Source organism: Manis javanica, chromosome 16 (genome assembly GCF_040802235.1).
Source record: "Manis javanica isolate MJ-LG chromosome 16, MJ_LKY, whole genome shotgun sequence".
Lineage (NCBI taxonomy): Eukaryota > Metazoa > Chordata > Mammalia > Pholidota > Manidae > Manis > Manis javanica.
In genome coordinates, this window is record NC_133171.1 from 46,677,560 (window position 1) to 46,694,254 (window position 16,695).

The 16,695-nt window shown below is 47.7% G+C and overlaps 1 protein-coding gene and 2 long non-coding RNA genes across 9 annotated transcripts in view; 2 read left to right on the plus strand and 1 right to left on the minus strand.

Moving 5' to 3' along the window:
• The first annotated feature begins 74 nt into the window (after positions 1–74).
• Positions 75–6,700, plus strand: LOC108395047 (uncharacterized). 5 transcript variants are annotated; one of them, XR_012126334.1, is made up of 4 exons: positions 75–234; positions 2,487–3,301; positions 4,054–4,176; positions 6,579–6,700. It is a non-coding gene; the product is annotated as an uncharacterized lncRNA (long non-coding RNA). The 5 variants fall into 5 exon arrangements; XR_012126335.1 differs by having other exon boundaries at positions 6,540–6,668; XR_001852582.3 differs by lacking the exon at positions 6,579–6,700 and having other exon boundaries at positions 2,487–3,087; positions 3,194–3,301; positions 4,054–5,144.
• PTK7 (protein tyrosine kinase 7 (inactive)) overlaps positions 5,360–16,695 on the minus strand; it is a 61,403-nt gene continuing 50,067 nt past the window's right edge. For 2 of the 3 annotated variants that reach the window (XM_073224869.1, XM_073224870.1), the window contains exons 15-20: positions 16,302–16,457; positions 15,440–15,672; positions 14,361–14,441; positions 7,650–7,801; positions 6,676–6,854; positions 5,361–6,205 (exon numbers count right to left, since the gene is read on the minus strand). In XM_073224869.1, coding sequence (XP_073080970.1) covers positions 6,045–6,205; positions 6,676–6,854; positions 7,650–7,801; positions 14,361–14,441; positions 15,440–15,672; positions 16,302–16,457 — 962 coding nt within the window. In that variant the 3' untranslated portion in view covers positions 5,361–6,044. Of the gene's footprint in view, positions 6,206–6,675; positions 6,855–7,649; positions 7,802–14,360; positions 14,442–15,439; positions 15,673–16,301; positions 16,458–16,695 lie in introns of all 3 variants that reach the window. The other variant, XM_073224871.1, reaches the window with a different exon arrangement.
• LOC140846846 (uncharacterized) lies at positions 9,448–13,912 on the plus strand. Its single transcript, XR_012126338.1, has 3 exons — positions 9,448–9,576; positions 11,804–11,902; positions 13,780–13,912. It is a non-coding gene; the product is annotated as an uncharacterized lncRNA (long non-coding RNA).

Sequence of the window (16,695 nt, forward strand, 5' to 3'; positions counted from 1 at the left end):
CCTTCCCCCCATATAAAGAGATACAATGTTTCCTTTTATGGCTAGGCCGCTCCTTATATGGTGAGCCCCTGCGCCCCCACCCTATTGGTCCGCGGTTCCGGCACCTCCGCTCCCCATTGGCCCACAGGGGGCACTTATTTGCATAGGCATACCGAACTTGCTGCTGTCATTTCGCGTCAGCCGGCGACTCCAAGAGGGGAGGAGCCGACGCCTCTTAAAGGAACAGGACAGGAGGTACGATTCCGCCCCCCTGATCAGAGAATGGTGGAGAGTTGGGAGGGACCTGAGAAGTGGAAGCCTGGGAGGGGAGTGGAGCGCGGTGTCGCCGAGGAGAGGGAGCTGCTTTGGGAATCTGACACTGCAAAGGCTGGAAGCAAGCACTGGGGTAGTACCTGAGTGGATTGTGCCGGTCGCAGCAAATAATATAGGCCAAATTCCTAGAAAGTGCAGGGATTGGAGCGCTTCCCTACGCCGTACTGAGGGAGGCAAAGTTTACTAGCCGAGCAGAGAGGCTTGGGTCCTTGGTTTACAGACTCGTCGCGCCCCCGCCGCTCGGCTCCAACCCATCCCCTCCCCTCGACTTCCTTTCCTTTTCCCTTTTCAAGGCGACGACACTTTGCCACCAGGCTGGCTCCCCGGCCCTCATTCATCATCCTCTCTACTGGAGGGTCTTTGGCAGAAGTACATCTGGAAGAGACCGGGGAAGACAGTCGGCCTTCCCTTTCCCTAATGGGGGCGGGGAGGCTGGACAGAGATCAGTGAAGACTTCCAGCTGCGAGCTGGGCTGGGGGAGGGGGTTGCCCCGGGGATAAGGCCCACCCCCAAGCCTGTGCACAGGCCTGGGAAAAAGTTTAGCCCGACAGAAAATTGATGCAAGCGAGCAAGCGCGCTCACGCGCGCCCTTGTCTAGGAAACCAAGGAAAGGAAAGCCCGTAGGAGGGAAAACACGAAAAAAACTTTAGAACTGGGGTGCGGCAAATTCCAGATTCAGGTTCTGGTCTGGGTCTTGGTTTTAGCTTCAAGGTGGTGAAAATAGCTCGGGCTTTGCTGTTAGAGAAATTATTAAAATCTGGAATCTGCTTCTTCCTAGTCTTGTGGCTGGAAACGAGTGTTTGGCCTCTCCAAACTCGATATTTCCTCATCCTTGGTACCCATTCCATGAGGTTCTTAACGCAGATTTAAATGGGATAAAGACTAAAGCACAAAATTAAGTGGTCAGTGAATGGTTAACAGGAGCTACCTGGGGTAATCACTTCATCCCTGGGAGAAACATCGGTTGTATTTGAGGGATTGGGAAAGAGTGATGATGCCTGCCTTAAAAGTTTTTGTGAAGATTAAATAAAGCAGCTGGTTGCAGCCCATCAGTGACAGTGATAGTCAAATCAATTAGTGTACTGCAACCAGCATTTAAAATAATAAATGGGTAATAAATAATGGGTATCACAAAAATTCTTAATGGGTATCACAAAATGCAAGGAAAGATACTGTTAAAATTTCTGTGTGCAAAATTTTCAGGTTGAACTATATAAAATTGCCGTTTTATAGGTCAAGAGGGTGGAATATTGTCCATTTCATATGATCCAATGTGTGTGCTACTAGATGAACATATCAACTGCATTTCTTACTGAGTCACAATCCAAAGGCTTTGAGAAATACTAAAGTGTGTTCAAGTGATTTGTAAGATACAGCGTGTGTGTGTGTGTGTGTGTGTGTGTGACACACACATAAAGCTATATACACACATGTATAAAAACATGGGCTTGTTCATCAAACTCTTAAATACAGGAATTAAGAGACCTCTTCCCCATTTCCCAATAGTTTCAAAGCTTTTCTTCTTTTCCTAATTCACTCTATACAGCAGGTAGTTGAACATATGGAACGTATTAGTTCAAGAGGAAGAACAGGTCAAATAGATAAATAGGTTCCACAAGGGCTTTAGGGGCCACAAATGGTGCTTAGGACTGTGATTTGTCTGAGCAGCATGGTCCTACCACAGCAGCCTGGGGGTTTCATTCCCACCTGGCTTCTAAAGACTTTTCTATTTAAGATCCCTAATTTAGACACATGCAGGGTTGACAACTCTCAGCAGTGGCACTGCTCAGGAAAATTGCTGTGTGCCACATCCACAAGGTAGGGTACCCAGGATGAGCACAATTTTCAGCTTCCCTTCAAATAGGCTGCCCTCTCTGATTTCACCCAGTCCCTGGGCCATTGCATACCAGCATTAGTACCACAGCTCCTTGGCCTGCTTGGGAAGGCTTCATCGTCACAGGCCTTTGTCACCACAGGGCAATGGGAGACTTACATCCACACTATATTGGATTACTGCTGGTTCAGGAGCCAACATCATTGATGTGGATAAAGTAAAAACAAAAAACAGGCTCATAGATGTGTTTTGTTTGGACCATATAATATTTTTAAATCAGATTTACCTAAAAACCTGAATTCAGATTCTCTCAAAAAATTGGAATTTTTATCACCTCCAGGTCTGTGCACCCATAAGAGCACTATAGCCTGGAACGGAGTTGAGTGATAGCCACAGAGCAGGTATGTGCTCTCAAGTTCACTGCAGACTCCATACAGCCCACTGAGCTCAGGTAAGTCCCCTGCCTGGCCAGGTAAGTCCCCTGCCTGGCCTCTCTGGAATGTGAGTTTGGTGCTTCTCCGATAAGACCTAAATCACCATAGCCCCTGGAATATGGGAGCTCATGTCCACCCCAGACTATGAAGGACCTCCAGAAGGACATAAGGACATCAGAATTCCAGATGCCCTCATACCACACCATTCCCACCCAACCTTTCTTTCTCCTGGTTTTTATCACCCAAATATTAAGCAGAACAAAGCTTAAGGATTATTTCTAAAAATTACTATCACCGAAAAATAAATAAAAATTACTAACACTCTAAAACTGTTTTCATTTGGAATTAACCTTTACACAGGGATTCTTAACTTCATGTAGTAGAAAAGAGGTCTCAGTTGTGATGGCAGCATTAGAAGGAATGAAAAGGAAGAGGTCTTGACTCTGTGTATCCAGGAAAAGTCTGGAAACCCTTGTTTCAAACACTAATAGTGCTAACCACTGGATGGTAAGGTTGGGGACTAGAAGAGTATATTCTTGCTTTATGAGTCTGTACCCTTTGACTTCTTCCATGATCGGTATTTTATATACATTTTTTTTCTCTTAAAATTAAGCAAAAATGGAAATAGGGCAGAGAGAGAGAACAAATGGATCTTCGTGACAGGCTGCACAGGGAGGCAGTTAACACAGAGAAGAGGGCTCATGATGGACTGAGATTTTGAGTAAGGATGACTATTCTCCAAACAGTGGTACCATTCATGAAAAGAGAGAATGTGGCTGGAGGGAACAAGTTTGGGAGACATAAGTTCAGTTTGGGCCCAGGGAAACAACTGAGGGAAACGTCCTGTATATAGAAAAGGGGGAGCATGTGTCTGGAGCTTAAGGTAAGGGCTGGAACTGGAGCTAATACCTTGGGAACTGTCCACACTGAAGAAGAAATTAAAGCCATGGGAGGTGAGGTGAGATGAGATTCCTGAGGGTGAGAATTTAGAGAGAAAGCCCAAGAACAGAATCCAGAAGAAAAGCCATCTCAGGGGCAGGCAGAAGAAGGAAGCCTCAGCCAGGGCTGGAGAAGGCCCAGTCAGAGAAGATGGAGATGGTGTACCATCATAACGTCAAGGGAGGGGAGGCAGATGTGGCCAGCGATGGTAGCTGCAGCAGAGTGGTCAAGGAACACCAGGAGGGAGAAGAGGATTAGTGACTATTGACTCTGCCTTCTCAATATTTCTGAGTACAACCCACAGTAAGAAATCATTATACATTGTAACCTGTACTGAATTAATTATTGCTCCCAATTCTTCACACCTTGTGTTGGAATTAAGACTTCTACACCCTTTGCCATATGACTTTCCAGTAGCCTCCTACTGGTGTTGATGTTGGGTTTCAACATGTGACTTGTATTGGCCAATAAAGTGTTAACAGACTTGTGGTTGTAAATGTGCCTGCATGATCTCTTGTGCTCCTGCCTCTGCAGGAGAGCATGCTCCAGGCCAGCAGAGGAGCCCCAAACCAGACCCACAGTCTGAAGCCAAGCCCAGATGAATTCAAATAGGTCCAGCCAGGATCAGCCAAACTTCATCAACCTGCAGATCCATGAGTAAGAAAAACATTGTGACTGAAATTTGAGGGTTATTATGCAGCATCACCACCCCAATAGCTGACTAACATAACCCAATATACACAAACATGTATTAAATATTACAAACAAAATTTTGTAAAAAAATACCCTTACACAATGTACTCTATAGTTTCTATTATGTTTTTTTTAATGTTGATTGCAACCCACAGTTTGAAAAAAACTGCTTTAGAGGAACTGTTCTTGGGGTTTTTTCACCCCAAATTGAGGGATGTTATACACTAAATCAACAAGTGGCTTACCTACTAGCTGTGTGACCTTGGGGAAACTTCCTGACCTCCCTGAGCCTCGGTTTCCTAATCTGTGAAATGGAAACAATAACATCTGGCTAAGAGTGGTCACAGAGATTCAGTGAGATAATGCATACTAAGTGCTTAGCAAAGTGACTGGTACAAAACAAATATACAATAAATACTAGCTGTTTTTTTCATTGCTAAGAAGTTTGGTGAGGAATAGAAGGAACTAGAACAATTTAAGAGTTAAGGGCTCATTTCTTTAGGATGGGGAAATAGGCTGAAGTTACTGGAATTGGCAGAATATAACTGATGATACAAGGTCTAGGAAATGAAAGGGACAGGAATCAAACCAGTTGAGGGCCCTGGAGCAGTGAGACATTAAGCACCATCTCTTTGCTCAGTTCTACCTACTCCATTCCCTCCTAGAGTCGTAAAGGAATTCAGAGACCAGAATTTGTCATTAACTCCTCCAGTGCTTCTCTGACTTACCCCCCCAAACACTTCTACTCCCCCAGCCTAAGCATGAGGACTAGGCCAGCCAGCAGAGAATAAAGTAGTTGGCATTCAAAGAGCAACACAGGGTCACACAGAAAAAAGATGGCCTTGCCTCCTCGGAGACCACATTCTCAACTGTTTGCGTACCAGAAAGACTGGTGTTGGCTGGTTATTCTCACTCAAGCCCCACCAGACTTCATGAGGCATGTGGCCCCTTCCAGTAAGTGAGGGACATCATCACTCACGGGCAACAGCAGGGAATGCGCATCAAAAGCAGGTTGTAAAAAAGGCTTCTTTATTGAGAGCAGCGAATGTAAAAAACAAAACAAAACAAAAAAACCAAACAACAACAATAAAGGTGTAGGGATGGATGGCCCACCTTCCCCATCTCCAGGGCCCACCCCTCCCTCTCATCCCCACCCACCCCACGCTGCAAATACATACAAAAGCCGCCCGTGGTGCATACAAAAAGGGCGGGTTATATAGTGTCAAAAGCTCCTGAAAACTCCTTCATCTGCCAGGCACTTAGGATGAGGAAAGGAGGGAAGGGTGAAGAGGAGGCATGGGTATGGGTCAGTGTGCACAGTCCACGGGGGCGGGGAGGACTCGCTGGCTGTGTCCTCCGTGATCCTGGTGTGGACCGTGGTGTGGGCCTCCTGGGCCAGAACTACCCGGGAGCTTGAATATAGTAAGGAACTCCTTGCAATCCCAGCTCATCTCTAGCCTAGCCCTCCCTGGGCAAAGCTGGCAGGTGAGTGGTAGAACTGAACCTGGTCAAGGGGAAGAGACCCAGGCCAGAAATTGGGGTTACCTGAGGCACCCACACTGTCCCTGATGGGAGAAGGGGTGGCAGAGAAAGCTGCCCAGCTCAAGGCCCTAGTCACCCAGACTGGGTCTGAAATCGGCCTCCACAAGGGCTGAGGTTGGAGGAGTAGGAAAGCCCAGACCCTGCCCAGGCCTCAGCAGTGCCTGTGGTGCCAGGGCGGGGCCTCCAGGGCCAGGAAGAACCGGGAGCTTGCCCATCATGCTGTGGGTACCCTTCAAGAGGTCTTCCCCTGCCCACGCCATCCTGAGGCACAGCCTGCCCGGGCTCCCTCCTCACGGCTTGCTGTCTGCAGGGCTATCTCCCAGGGTGTTGGCAATCTCACTGAAGGAGGGCCGGTCCTTGGGGCTGAGGGCCCAGCAGTGCTGCATCAGCCGGTAGAACTTAGAAGGGCAGCCCTCTGGCTGCGGGAGTCTAGCCTTCCCAGCCTGCAAATCTGCAGAGATGATGGGGGCATTGTCAGTCGAAACATTTAACCACCTGTCCAATACTCTACAGAGGCTGCAGTTCCCACAAGCAGCCACATGAGGGTGACTCGAGGTCAGGGGCACTGGCCCAGTGGTGGGTGGACACTAATGGAGTATACTGGAAGTATCTTGCAACCAAAGGGGATGACTCCCGTAGCCCCAGCTCTCTCTGGCTGGTTGGGGCAGCATCCATGTAGTGTGGGAGGCAGGGGGCCAAAGAGGGGTCAGTGGGCAGGCCTCAGAGTAGCTCCAGTGGGCACTGTGGGTAAGGGCCATTTGCCAATCAGTATGAAAACATTTCAGCAACTAGAGTGGCTGTATCTGTGTACTTGCTAATACCAGCCCTTCGAGGTGAGGCAGGCTGAGCCAGCCCCAGGACCCTGAGCAAACCTCCACCTGGAGACATCTGGAATCATCCTTTGGAAACACAGTTGCCTACCTGCCAGAACTTCATCATCAGCCTGCCCACCATGGGGCATCTCTCCATGGGTGAACACTTCCCACATGAGCACACCAAAGGCCCAGACATCGGACTTGGTGGAGAAGTCACCCTCCAGGATGGCCTCGGGAGACATCCAGCGCAGCGGCACCCAGGCCTGGCGGAAGTGGTAGTACTCACTGCAGGAGAGAACCACACACATGGACGGGAGTGGGTGCTCTGTGGCTCACAGGATGCGGTGGGTAAGGGACATGGGCAGGGATCCCAACCTCACCCCAGGTCTGGGCCTCATACCCGAGCTAGGACCTAGCTCCTTCTACATGATGGCACTCAGAGAAATCAGTAACATATATACTGAGCACAGAGGTATATGGGATGAGAGCTGGAGGCATCCACATGGAATTTAATGGTTAAAAGTCCCATTAACAATCAAATCTTGCCTAAATGTTAATACTTTAAAAAGCTAATAATCATATATACTTTCTGTGTTGGTTTTTAAAAATGTGAAAAGTGAGAACACATTAAATGGAAAGAATGTTTAAAGAGCTTTACATGATAAACCAATCAAGACTAAAGCAACAGGCAGACAAACTGGGGTGACTCAGAAGTCAAAGGGAAGTCCCCAGAGGCGCCATGTAGTGTGTGTAGGCACTCCAGAGCAATCTCTGGCTGTGGGTGCTGAGATTTTAAGTCTTAGGCCTCAAAATAACTACTACTGAATTCAGAAAGTAACGGAACCACACAAATAATTAAATGATATATATAAACTGTTATAAAGACTGACTAGTTATTTTTTAAAAAGTTTTCTAATTTTTTAGCACTAGAGAATTTATAAGCATCAGGGACCTATTTGCCCACTGCCTGGGAAGCCTGCTACACCTTTGGAGAGAGGATGGATGGGAAGCCCCACCCCACACACCCCTAAAGTACATCTGCCCTCTGCCCCTCGCCCCACCCCACCTGTGCCCTTCTACCTGTTGTATACATCCTTGCTGAGCCCGAGGGCCGACACCTTCACCTGTCTCTGCGCGCTGACCAGGCAGTTGCGAGTGGCCAGGTCCTTGTGCACAAAGCGGTTGTTGGACAGATGCTCCATGCCCAGGGCCACCTGAGTGCACAGGGCCACCTGGAGCGAGAAACGGGCCTTTCAGGGTAGCCCAGGACTAGGGAATCAAGGTGAGAACCTCTGGTGGGGTCTCAATGCCATCAGTGTGATGCTTGGGAAGCCCAAAAGCAAAGGCACAACAGCCTCAGTTTCCTTCTCTGTAAAATGGCAATAACAGTGCCTGCCTCACTGGTTGTTAGAAGAACTGAATTAAATGAAATTAAGCTCTTGGATCCACTTCAACACAGAGGAGGTGCTAGATTAAGTGAGTGGCACATGGGGCAGGGAGAACACATAGTAACTACTAGTTGAGTGAAAAATAACTGGGTAGTATTCATAGCTTACATCTTCATGAATTGTTTCTTATTTTTTAACTTCAAAATTACATATTTTCTACTAGTTGTGTTTTAAAAACAAAAACAAAAAGCAAAACAAAATACATATACATATAAAAAAAATAACATGTGTGTGGTATGTGTGAGAGAAATAGAGAGAGAGAATGGATGTACAGACACACACATGACTAGTTGCCTCCAAGCAGGGGAGCTAGGGGCTAGAGCATAGAAAGGTAGGGACTTGTGACTTGCATTTTTTTAAATTGTGAACTACATATAGGAAAGTCCATAAAATACATGTATACTTTCACAGATAATTACCAAGCTCATACCCAGGTAATGGTCACTAAGTTAAAAAAAAAAAAAAAAACCCAATATTGCTAGTACCCCAGCTTCCCCCAAAGGGTTCCTTCCCAATCATACATTATCCCTACCTCGAGGTAACCTGACTTATAATGATAGTAATTTCTCAGTTCTTTAAGTTCTTTGTAGTTTTAGCACTTACATATACATTGCTAAACAAAATAATTCACTTTTGCTGTTTTGGAACAGAAAAGGCTGGAAGCACACAAAATGTATACTCTTGTTCCTTGATTCTTTCACTCAACATTGTAAGATTCATGCTCTTTTTTTTGGGGGGTGGGTGATGTATCATTGTACTAAGTTCTTTTTCATCATGAATACACCATAATTTATTCATTCTAATACCAACAGAAATTTGTTTTTTTTAATAGTTTTTGGCTACTAAGAATAGTGCTGCTATGACCATTCTTATGGATGTACACATACATGTATGAGTTTAGGATACCAGGCGTGGGTCATGGACTATAAGTATCTCTAGCTCTGCAAAATAATGCCAAACTATTTTCTAAAGTATAAGAGAGTTGGGGGTATTTTTCACCGATACCCTTTTCAAATTTTTCAGGCCTGTAAATATATTATATATATCATATACATTATATGTAGGTATATATTACATAAAATACATTACATAACATTATTGAATGTAACTATTTAACTATATTATCATTTTTAAAGTATACATCAATGCACTGAAGAAACCGTAATTGAGCATCTACTGTATTCCATACAAAGCCTGGTTGGTGCCAATGGACTATAACAGGGATGGCAAGACAAGACTACTGCTGAGAGGGCAGTTTAGAAGGGAGAAAAGACTCATATGCACAAAAAGGCTGCAGCTGCCAACAAGCAAAATCAGAGCACTAGGAGAGTGCTTGTAAAGACCCCTGGCCCTTTCTCCTTATCTAAACCACTGAGGATGCATGGGACCTGTAGCATCTCCTTGTATAGAAAAACCAGGCAAACAGAAGGCAGAAGAGTCCCTGTGGAAGATCACTTAACAAGTTACTGGCCAACTGTGTGTTTCTTCTGACAGACAGATTCTGAAGGTCCCCAAGGGAGAAGTCACCCACCATCTACCGCCATCACGGACAGGTGAAGGTAAGAATGTGGCCAATAACCAGTATCATCAGTGGCCAAGGAAATACAAATCAAGGCTTGACAAGGTAGCATTTTACACAGATCTGACTGCAAAAGGTCAAAAGTCTGCCTCCAATTTCTCTCAAATGGTTCAGGAAAAAAAAATGCATTAAAAAATCATATATGCACACAGAATGACAAATGGGGTAAATGGGGCAAAATGTAAAGAACCAAATCTAGATAAAGGGTTTATAAGAGTTCCCTGAGCTAGTCTTACATTCCTTTAGGTTTGAAATACCAAAATAAAACTGACCACATACACACACATATACAAATGGCCACTAAGCACATTAAAAAACAACAACTAAGTAAAAGCATCCCGTGTATTAACCAATAATGAAGATTATGTCATAGACTAATCAAAGATTATGGTTAATCTGACTCTATGTCCCTGAAGTTCAAAAAGTGGATGAGAGTGGAAGAAAGGCTGCTGCCAAGCCACCTAGTGCAAGGAGACCACCCAATCAGAGAGAAAGGGATGGGCACACTTGTTGAGCACCCATCATGTACCAGGGTCCTGAGCACCCACTATGTGCTGGGCCCTGAGCTCTCCTACTTGTACTCTGTGAGCTGGGGCTCATCCTCAGCTTTGCCCACACCCCCATGCAAGGCTTTACACCCAGCCTAATGTGGCCTGCTCTTCCCCCAACACCACAGCTGCCTCTCCTGGGTCACAGTGCTAGTGATGGGGGGCAAAGAAAGGGGTGTCTGCCAATCAGCGAGCCCGAGGTGAAGTGCTGGCTGCAGACTAACCCTTCAGCACCCCTGGCTGGCTCCAAGCAGCTTCACCAACCTGGCTCCCAGGATCATAAGGAGTTGAGTCTGAACCCGGAGAGAGGGAGTTACTCCGAAGACAGAGCTCAACCTGTGCGCACCAGTAACTGACATCCCTGCAGGCCCCACTGCCTCCACTGGTGGTTTGCTAACTACAGTCACAACCTGTTAGTGTGTCATGAAACCAATGTAGTGAATCATTACCAGCATTTTTAAAACATGGAATAGAAAATGTCAGACTGCATCACACTTAGTAAGGGTATCATCTTTGAAACTTTTTCCATTTTTTAAATATATATACATGCATGTGTTGAGCTGTGATGCAAAATATGCTTTTTGCTATTGTGGGTCTCAGTCAAAAAAATTTTTTAAAAACAAGGGGCTAAACCTGTGCTGTCCAAACAATAGTCCACAGCCCCATGTGGCTTTTGAAAGTTAACTAAAATATAAAGTTAAGTCACACCAGCCATATTCTAAGTGCTCAGGAGCCACGTGGGGCTAGTGTCTATCACATTGGACAGGGGTACCTATGAAACATTTCCATCATTGCAGGAAGCCCTATTAGATAGCACTGAGCCAGTCCATAACCAAACTGGGCCCATCTACATATCCAATGTATTGCCTGGCACTGCACATGCAGAGGTGCTAAACACAGGACACCATCAAGAAGTGGGGAAAATATCATCTTCTTGGTGCATTCTTTATTAAAAATTAAGACACAAAAATTTCTGGATAGCTTCCAACAAAATGTGTGTAACCAGTGAGGAGGGTTAAAGAAGAGGTCAGGTGAACAGGTCTGCCAGAGTTCCCGGGTGAAGAACCCTCCACTGGGTCTCCAAGGAAAAGCAGAGGCCACACTCCCCAAATAGTTTCCAGACTGCCATCCTCAGAATGTCCAAAGTGCCACTGGTGGTAAAAGGGCCACATGGCCACTCAAGTAGTCATTGTAAATGGAGACTACTTCAGGCTTCAAAACCCCAGGGCACTGCCCAGCCTTGCCTCGTTATCTGCATCCCTGGTTGGCTTTTATAATGACTTGCCATTCCCCTCGGCCTGTTCTCTCTGATCTGGCTCACAAGCCAAAAAAATCCACTGCTAGTCAAGGGAAACAGAAGACAGACTTGGCAATGTGACTAATTTGCTTTCTTCCAGAAAGGCAGTGCTTCTGGAAATACTGGCTAAGTGAGGACAGTACGAGGGAATTCTGTTAGACCCAAGCCAATTAAGTGTTTCCTTACTGCTGGGCGAGATGCCATCAGATGGCCACTGGATTAATTTTCAAATACTGTTACGAGATCTGCTCTTTGGTAAACAGACCCACCCCTTCCTTTCTGAATTTAACAGTCTCAGGGCTAGCCCAAGATTGGGACACTACCGTGCTCTTCTGACAAACCTGCTCTGTTTCTCACCACAGAGAATCTGACTGTGGAAAGCGCTGTGCACCAGACGTGCCAAGCTGACCCTGTTCCTCGTCCTGTCGGTAGCTTGCAGATGATCCATGCAGAAATCACAGGTTATAGCTCTCTGACTTCAAAATGTCCATCATCTTATCAGCTATTCAAACATTACCTACAATGATGCCAACACCTAGAGCCCATGTGTGATGTCTAATTTCTATCACTATCCACTATTATCCCGAAACCCTCCTGGGGCTCCCCCTGGCCCACCCACGCTGGGTAGGCAGCTTCATTCCAGTTCTAGAGGACCAGGGAGCACCCTGCCTACCACTCCACCTCCCTTTAAAAACTTAACTCTTCCTCCTTCCATTCCCCCAATACCCTAAAGACATAAAGTGACACAGTAGCTCACCAACTTACAAGAAAGGATCTACACTTTTATTAAATCATTCCTAATAACTTTCATTTTCATAGAATCCTCAAAAAGCAGCATTTTTTGAACTATTGGCCAAGACCCGCTTGGGTCTCAAAACCAACTTAATGGGTTGGATGAGGGTGGGGACAGGGCAGGCGGGGGAAGAATAGGATAGCAAATATTAAGTGTATCAAATACAGTGTTGTATAAGTTTAATTTTGGGTGTGTGAGTGTGTGCTGGGTAACAATATAAAATGCATTTCTTATGGGGGATCATAATCAAAAAGTAATTGAAAGCCACTACCTTACCCCAAGGCTTCTTGAGCTTTAATGAGCTTTACCATCAGCTGGAGAGCTTGTTTGAAAAATGCAGGTCTTCAGACTCCACTCTCAGATATTCTGATGCCCTTGGTCTAAGGTTATCATCCTGAAATTTCCTTTTTTTTAAAACAATCCCTCTGCCCCCACCCCTGCCACCCTCTGATGCAGAATATTATCTTTAGAGAATGTGGAACTCAACTTATTGAAGTTCCCCTAGCAAATTTAAGATGCTATAGAGAAAAAGTGTGGGAGAGATCTTTAGTAAAGGTGGTGATGACTTTCAGCCAAATAGTCTCTCGTGTCATGTGACAGAGGTAACTGACGTCCTACCAGCCTGTCAACATCCCTGTCCCAGCGAGAGAAACCTACCTTGACTCCCCTCTCTCCTGAAGCCATCCCCTTCCTGCCATTCAACTGCTTCCTGTCCTTGAGAACTGAACTCAAATGGCTTTCTCTACCAGGAAACCTTCTTTGTTAACCACACTGTCTGTCCGCCTAAAGGACATGGATATCTTCAATGTCTCTTAATTTGTCTCTCTCACTCACTTCCTGTGTTGTACCTGAAGTCTAGAAGGCACATGCCATACTCACTTACCCAAGCTCCCCACTAGATCCTCCATGCCCCCAGGATGCCCGGCAGATTCACTTTTGCATCCCCACGGGCCTTTGGGTCATGGCTGGCTCAGTGAAGATTCGCTGGCTCCATGAATGTCCTGGTTTGTGAGCTCTCGGGTTCTGACATCCCACTGAGCTAGAGCAGCATCCTATCCTGTGTCTTCCCATCTATAGCCACAGTAGACAGTTCCTGCAGCTTCACAGGGATGGGGGCAGGGGCATGGTGTCAGGGGGCTGGCTCACTTGCCCTGTGTGGGCCTTAAAATTCAGGTATAATGCGAGGAGGTCAGCCTGACAGGCACAGTCACTTCCCCAGAGAGATCAGAGGCAGTCAAGGCCCCACTTGCCTGACTGATTGACCAGCCATGCCTTTCTGTCCTGCGCCAAGGCTGTGACTGGTCAGCCTGCAAGGCAAGGAATGGCCACCTGGGAGGGAGGGCCCGAGCAGTCACTCTGGTTGATTTATGAGGTGACTGTGCTGTCTGCCTGGAAGTACAGTGCCCAGTCACACAGAAGGAGTGCTCAGCTCCATTTCAGAGGGGAGGGGAGGAGGTTATGGGCAGGAAGAGCTGGACCAGAGGGTATATCTGAAGTGGGCCAGGGTGGTAGGCAACCTTTCCCTTCTTCACTATTTCAACCCAGGTCTGCTCCACCATGGCACCCCGGCCAGGGCTCTGTGCCCAGAACAACCCTCTGCCCAGAAGGCAGGAGGAGAACCAGAAGGAAAGATTGGGTGGCCACAGTCCAAGTGAGAGCGAGAGTGTGAAAACCGCAGCCCATTCACAGACGTCTTCCACATGCAGAGGCTGAAGAAACATGCTCAGCCACACCCGGCCCTGCAGGCCCCTAGACATGCTGCCTGCTGCTCCTGTGAGTGGCTCAGAGCTCCCTGCAGGGGAGCAGCTGTCCTGCTCCAGCTGGCAAGGGTGGTGAAGAGCAGCTTTTTCATATGAAGGCAACAGAGCAATACAAAGCCACCTGCAGGCAACAGGACCTGCTGCAACAAGTCCCTTAACCTCTCTAAACCTCAATTTGGAGTTTCAACTGCAAAATGGGTATATATATTGTCAGTCCTAGAGGATTACTGTGATGGCTGAGCTAAAACATGTAAAGCACTCACCAGACGGCCTGGCCCACAGGGCGCCCTCCATCAGTGGCAACTCTGTTAGGATGGCTGCCCTGCTCCTGGCCCACTCTTGGGAGCCTCTCCCTCCAGTCCTCACCTTCTGCTTAGTGCTGAGGGGCTGTGACTTCAATTTTTCATCCTTGCTCTTGGAAATCCTCAGGAATTGCTTGAGGTCTCCCTGAGGGAAAAGCCAAGCATCTCTGTCAAGCCAGAGCCCAGCCACTATGAAACCAAGCAGCTGCCCACAGGGGTGTCAGCCTGGGCAGGTGGTGAGAAACCCTGACCTGGACCCCCACCCAGCCCAGACCCCTCCCTTGAGGAAAGTCTAGTGGGAATCAAAAAGTATGCAAGGGATGCTTCTCAGACACTCTGTGCCAGAGAGAGAGAGAACTGCCAGGCTTCTGTCTTGGGAGACCCTAAGACAGGTGGGTGACAAAATCTGGCCATCAGGGAGCCAAGAGGAAAACACAGCCTCCAACCTTCACAGACCCGAGACAACTCCAGTTGTCTGGGTGTTAATTATCTAACAGACATGAACAAACCAGGGTTGGTGGGGCCAGGGGAGGCACCAGCAGCAGAAACTTACATAAACCGCCATCAGTACGTGTTAATGGAAAGATTAAGGATTATTCCTCCCCCTTCCTACCCTCACCCCAAGCCAAGATTGGGGGATTTGATAAGCAGCAGTTTGAGGACCAAGGGGCTTAGGCCCAGATCAGTTAGGGAATGAAAAGAGAGGGGCAGATCTGGCATGACAGCTGAGTGGGTGACTGGGCCAACACTGGTCCCCCAAATGGTATCGGATGCCAGGAAGGAAGGAAAGCCAGGTTCAGGTAAATTTATACTCACGGGGTGATGAGCCCTGGGGAGAAGGGAAAATGACAAACCAAGGAAAACCAGAGTCAGGGAAGAAGAGCAGGATGGCATCCAAGCAGTGTGCATAGTGAGATGCTGGGAAGAACTTGGGACCAACCCCCAGACACGGGGCTGGCAGATGGGAAAGACGGCGCACTGGTCAAGAAAAGGCAGGTGTTGGAGAGCTGGGGGAGGAGGAGGCTGCGTGTCTCAAGGGGGTACCTGCAGGTGGGCAGAGCTCTGGTTCCCACGGCGCACCACCCCCACCCTGGCACTGCCCTGCCCTGCCCCAGACTCCCAGGTCCCCTGCCAACAGCATACCAGGTCCACATACTCCAGCACCATGTAGTGGGGCTCGGCCTCCCGACACAGCCCCAGGAGCCGCACCACGTTGGTGTGGTTTAGCTTCCCGAACATCTCAGACTCCCTCCGGAAGTCCAACTGTTGCTGCTCATCCCGGCTCTGCAGGCTCTTCACAAGCACCAGGGTCTCTGCGACTCCCTCCTCCAAGCCCTGTGCCTTCGCCAGGAACACCTCCCCAAACTCACTTTTCCCTGTGGGCACAGGTCTGAGTCAGCCAGCTGCCTTCACCCAGGCAGAGGAAGGCCCCAACCTGGGGAGGAGCTCGGCCTCTGTCACACGGGGGAGTCTCTCCTGCACTCCACCTCCCCGCACTGAGCACTGACCCCAGCTCTGCTGCGTGACCCTCAGCAGACCCTTCCCCCTCCTTCCCTGGGCTTCAGGTTTTCAACAGTAAAGTAAAAGGGTGCAATTCCTATTCAGCATTTTCCAAAGGGTGATTTGCATGAGAATTTTACATGGCCCATGATAAACATGTCTTAATAGTTACATGTTTTAATGCATGCTCAGAAAAAAATTTAACTAGCACAAATCCGTCATTTCTCACATTTTTTTCTAGAACAAAGTTAACTTCAAATTTTTAAAAAAAGGAGTCAAAAGATGACATCAAATAAATTACATGCAGGAATGACAAAAGCTGTGGAGGTAGGGTGTGAATGGCAGGTACTGGGGACCCTCTGGATTAATCTCCCCTATTTGCCCTACTCCATCTCTCATGTTCTAGGTTTTGGGACTTCAGAGCCACCAGCCCTATCCTAGCCTCCTCCAGATAGTACAGGTGGCCTGTAGTTAAGCAGGGGTAGCTGTGGCCAAGGCAACATACCCAGTGTGGTGATGGGCTGCAGGCTGGCCCGAGGGAAGTGCATTTTGTCACTCGTGCTGTGGCGTTTATTGGTAGCTGCAGGGCCGGAGCCCAAGCTGGTCAAAGCCACTTCCTCTTGGATCTCTGCTGAGGGCTGTCCATTCTGCACAGGCCCACCTGGGAAGAAGGGCCATGGGACAGGGGTCCATCAAGATGAGATCAGATACTCCACAGGGACCTCCGTTCTCTCCCCAACCCCCACTTCCACAGTGGGTCCAAACATGCTGTTTCACACAGAGGCACCAGTCCGCCTAATGAACTGACGGGGCTTGGGGGGCAGGGGGCATGGGCACCCCTGAGCATGCAGCCACTTTCTGGCCATTGATCATGACCTCTGAAATGGAACAAACTGCAC